The following is a 2,513-nucleotide window of genomic DNA, read 5'->3' on the forward strand; positions in this document are numbered from 1 at the left end:
CGGCGCAGCACCGTCCTCTCTGGCCGCCCCGCTGTCGGGAGGCGCGGGCAGGGGCGCGAGGCTCACATGATGGTGCAGGAGGAGAGCGGGTTTCGGATGTGGCAGGTGCAGGCGGCCCCGCAGTACTGGCGAAAGGTCTGGTAGCAGCTGCGGTCGGTGTCGCTGCTCCACTGGACGGGGTTGGCGGCCAGGGCCTCGGCCGGCAGTCTGTTGAGGATACTGGTGTTGACGGCCAGCGCCGCCAGCCCGTAGTCGGTGAAGAGGACGGTCTCCCGCTTGCAGGTGGGGCAGGAGATGAACTTGTACTTGGGGCAGGACTCGTAGAGGATCTGCAGACACTCCTCGCACACCGAGTGCAGGCAGGAGAGGATGCGGGGCCGCTTGTTGGTGAAGTTGTACATGTGGCCGCAGGTGGGGCATTCGAGGGGCTCGCAGGGTGTCGAGGGGTGCAGCACGTACTGGTTGACAATCACCTCGTCCGACGGCGGCTGCCGGTGGTAGCAGACCTCCGAGCTGCCCTTCCGCTGGCTCTGGTACCCGCGCTCTCGCCGCGGCAGGGGGGGAGTCCGGGGCAGCGGCAGGGGGCCGGGGGTGGCATCCAGGGCAGGGATGTCCCCGCACGCCTGGTTGACGATGATCTCGGACTCGGAGGGCCACGCGCGTTTGGCCACGAGGGGCGGCTCACGGCGGGGGGCTGGTGCGTAGCGCGGCTGCGAGGCCTGTAGCTCCGAAAACTTCTCCGGGTGGATGATTTTCATCGCCTCCATTTTAATGATGACCTGTTGCCCTTTCAGACACGACATGAGTATTGTTTTCACATTACTGTCCACTGCTCTGGGGTCTCCGAGGGACGCCTGCATGAGGCTAAAACATGCCGGCAGCCTGCTGAGCTTTCAATCTCGGTCTGGCCGCGGAGCAGGAGCACGGAGAGGAGCCGCTGGCGCGGGGGAGCATCCTGGGGAGCCGGGGCAGCGCCAGCGGGCCCCGCGCCCCTCTTCTCCAACCAGCCCCGAGGGTGCTGGGCACGAGACCAAGGCGGGCAGGGGAAGGCAGGGCTCACAGCAGCATCCTGCCCACCTTGGAGGATGCTCAGGGTGGTGATCAAAGCGTCAGTTCCCTGCAGCGCCTTGCCGGGATGTTAACGTGACATTGGCCGTCACTCAGCAGTCCGCTGCTGCTTCTTCGCTGGCTTTTCCTGCGCTGGACCAGCTGCAGTCACGAAGGGTAAATTGGGGCCTGTGGCACAGGTGCTGCCCGGGGCAGGTCAGTCCGCAGCGGTCCCACAGGAACTGGGGGCAGCCCCCGCCTCACCCCGGCCTCTGCCTGCCCTTTATTCCTGTTTACACGCCGTGGGATCCTCGTGGTGATGAAGAATGTGTTCACAAATTCCTTTGCTCTGACTTCCCGGCTCTGCCACTTGCTGTCAGCGGCTCCCGCGGGGCCGGGGCCCAGGGAACATCCCGCGCCGCAGGGCAGCTCACGGCGCTGCCGCGCACCTTCCCCCTGCCGTCCCTGGTACCTCTGCTCCCAGCTCAGCGTCGTGCTCGCTGGAAATGAAAAGCGAGGGGGGGTTGGATCCAAGGCTCTCCAGGGCACTGCCGGCTGCCAGCGCTCCCTTGGGATGCGTGCCCGCCTGCATCCCGGCAATTTGGCAACTGAGCCCTGCAGGTCCTGTCCATCCGCCCGCGTTCAGGCCGGCGGAAGTGGGAGTGGGCAGGTATTTCCCCCCGGGAGCTCCCAGCAGCCCCAGGTGCAGAGTGCTGGGTGCCCCCTCTGCCCTGGGGATCTGCGAGGGCAGGACCCCCTGCACCCCACTGGGATGCAGGGCCCCTCCTGGGGGGCTCCCCCGCTGGCCTGCCTCTGCTCAGGGTTTTCTCTCACGTTTAGCCCCTCCTCTGCTTGGTGGATCTATTTTTACCTCCATGGCTTGCTCCTGATCTGTCCCTGTTATTATCCCTCCCTCTGGCTTCCTCTCCCCCTTCCCAGCTCCCTGCCCTTGTCCCAGGGCTGCTGGAGAGGATGGGCCACGTTTGGGGCAGGAGATGGGGGGCAGGCAGTCAGCCCGTGGCCATTTTCTCCCTCAGCAGCCCCAGCGACAGCCTGTCTCTCCTCCGAGAAGGGCGAAGGCGCTCTCCTCCATCACACTGCAAATCCTGTTAGAGGGATGCCTGCTCCTGCTGAGCCCTGCCAGGCCTGGTGAAGGGGGCCCGAGGGGGCCATCTGGTTGTAGCAGCAGCCTCTGGGGACAGTGAGAGGCTGGGGGGGCTCAGCCCTGGATGTCCGAGAGCAGTGGGGGGCTGGATCCCTGCCTGACCGCAGGGGGCTGATCCAGGGGGACATGCCATAGTGGCACTGGGGTCCTGCAAGCATCCTGTGATACCTGCCCTGGGGATGGAGGCCTCGTGTCCTGCATTCCCTATCATGGGCCCACATCCTGCACTCACGTCGTGCACCCCACAAGCAGTGTATATTCCTCGCGCCGTGCACAGCAGCAGCCCCGCAGGCTCTCTGCT

At 65.7% G+C, this 2,513-nt stretch overlaps 1 protein-coding gene across 1 annotated transcript; it reads right to left on the reverse strand.

The window, feature by feature from the left end:
• On the reverse strand, positions 1-860 carry RNF208 (ring finger protein 208; the record flags this gene model as incomplete). Its single annotated transcript, XM_080355994.1, has 1 exon — positions 1-860. One exon carries the CDS (start codon positions 858-860, stop codon positions 63-65), a length of 798 nt encoding a protein of 265 aa, XP_080212120.1. The 3' UTR covers positions 1-62.
• Positions 861-2,513: the final 1,653 nt, after the last annotated feature.

This window comes from Nesoenas mayeri (genome assembly GCF_963082525.1).
Source record: "Nesoenas mayeri genome assembly, chromosome: 18".
Classification (NCBI taxonomy): Eukaryota; Metazoa; Chordata; class Aves; order Columbiformes; family Columbidae; genus Nesoenas; species Nesoenas mayeri.